Source organism: Sinocyclocheilus anshuiensis, unplaced genomic scaffold (assembly GCF_001515605.1).
Source record: "Sinocyclocheilus anshuiensis isolate Anshui unplaced genomic scaffold, SAMN03320099.WGS_v1.1 scaffold217, whole genome shotgun sequence".
Classification (NCBI taxonomy): Eukaryota; Metazoa; Chordata; class Actinopteri; order Cypriniformes; family Cyprinidae; genus Sinocyclocheilus; species Sinocyclocheilus anshuiensis.
Genome location: NW_015536538.1, coordinates 1,056,827 through 1,058,460, shown reverse-complemented (window position 1 = coordinate 1,058,460; position 1,634 = coordinate 1,056,827). Strand labels below are relative to the sequence as shown.

At 43.6% G+C, this 1,634-nt stretch overlaps 1 protein-coding gene across 2 annotated transcripts in view; it reads right to left on the bottom strand.

The window, feature by feature from the left end:
* Positions 1 to 356: 356 nt before the first annotated feature.
* Positions 357 to 1,634, bottom strand: part of capsla (calcyphosine-like a) — a 5,234-nt gene continuing 3,956 nt past the window's right edge. Inside the window, exon 4 of one of the 2 annotated variants that reach the window (XM_016497306.1) lies at positions 357 to 580. In XM_016497306.1, the coding sequence (XP_016352792.1) occupies positions 479 to 580 (102 nt within the window). In that variant the 3' untranslated portion in view covers positions 357 to 478. The remainder of the gene's footprint in view (positions 581 to 1,634) is intronic. The other variant, XM_016497299.1, reaches the window with a different exon arrangement.

Here is a 1,634-nt window from a genome sequence, read left to right as displayed (position 1 = left end):
TAAATGTATTAAGAAAAATCTTGCTGTCCCAAACTTGAGATTGTTAGTTATTTTGGTTAATTTGGATAGGACATGTGTGATGATGTTCATGTTCAGCAGATGGCGCAGCAAACACAGGCGCTCGCAATCACAAAAACTGCATCAAATCAATAGAAGCACCAGTTTGCAGCCTAAACAGCTGCTGCGATTTATCAAGTGATTGAGGAATGTTTGTCAATGACGCTCTTTGGAAACTGATGTCTTACAAGCCCGGGTTTTGACAGCTGTCACGCTGTTTACTCGCGTCCCGGTCAAGATTCACATGCGTTCCTTTCGTCTAGCAGCGTGTGAAACAAAGCAGGATGTGGAAACCAAAGAAGTTTAATTAGACACTATTTCAACAAGTAAATATCGTGCAAACGACACCATTTCAGTAACATTTTGTAATGACAAATCGAATGCGTCGAAACTGATTTCTGAGCGCTGATGATGGTGATGACTACAGCTTCCATGCGTTCTTCATCATGGTGATGAAATACTCATCGCTGTCGACAGAAGCACTGACTCCGCTGTAATAGTTCACAAACTCCTCCAGCGTCACCTGTCATGGGAAGAAACGAGAGTTTAGCACATTATGGACGCTTTCAAAGATATCATTTTATTAGAATACACAGCACATTTTGACTGGCATCAATTAATAAAAATGTTTTACCTTTTCCTCCCATTATGGTGGAGTTACCAGCAGGACTAAAGGCCCGTTCACCTCAAGAACGATAGTTCGCGTCCACACTAATGCATAACGTTCTGTTTATTATAGGCAGGCGCTGTTTCTGTTGTCTGCTGCGCATTTAAAGAACGACTTTTTAAACTTTATCTCTTTCGTATTTAGTGTAAACGGGCCTTTAGCGTCCACACAAATGCACGTTATGCCCGGTTCAGACTACACTATTTTAGCCCGATTTTGCCACGATTTGCTTGACGTAGGGTGTCGTGGGGATTCGTAAAGGACAATGGGCGTCGGGACGCAAGATTCCATCGTTTCAGCTCGTGTAGTGTGTCATAGTGGACGACAACCGATTCCGCGTCTGCGATGCTTCACGACAGAAAGACTAGCATGTTTAATTTTTTTTCCGTCGTCCACGACGAGTTCTGTCACATTGGTGACGTTGACCAATAGCAGCACAGAAGCTCTTTCATACACAGGTTTCAAACATGGCAAAACGAAAGAGAGATGATGGTGCTGCTAGGTGGAATTATGAGATGGAGGAAAGGTTCGTGGAGCTGTGGCAACAGTACTCCTGCCTGTATGATGTGTCATCCAGGGACTACCACGACAGAACAAAGAAAGAAAAATGCGAATTCCGCCTTCTCGATGACATCACGCGCGTCGTTAAAGATGAATGGTCGGGAAGCAACGTGTAGTCTGACCATAGACTGTATAAAAACATGGATGTAGTGTCCGTGACTCCCTTTTGCAGCCAGCCTCTAGAGGCCAGTTGATGAATTACAGTTTAAGTCACTTCATGTTGGCTTCACAAGAGAGAGTGGGAGGTTGCCGCTTGAATCTGAAATGTTTCTTGTCCACGACATGACAAGATTTTAGGAGTCAAAATCGTGTAATCTGACACAGTGACTATCGTGACCGACAAAAATAT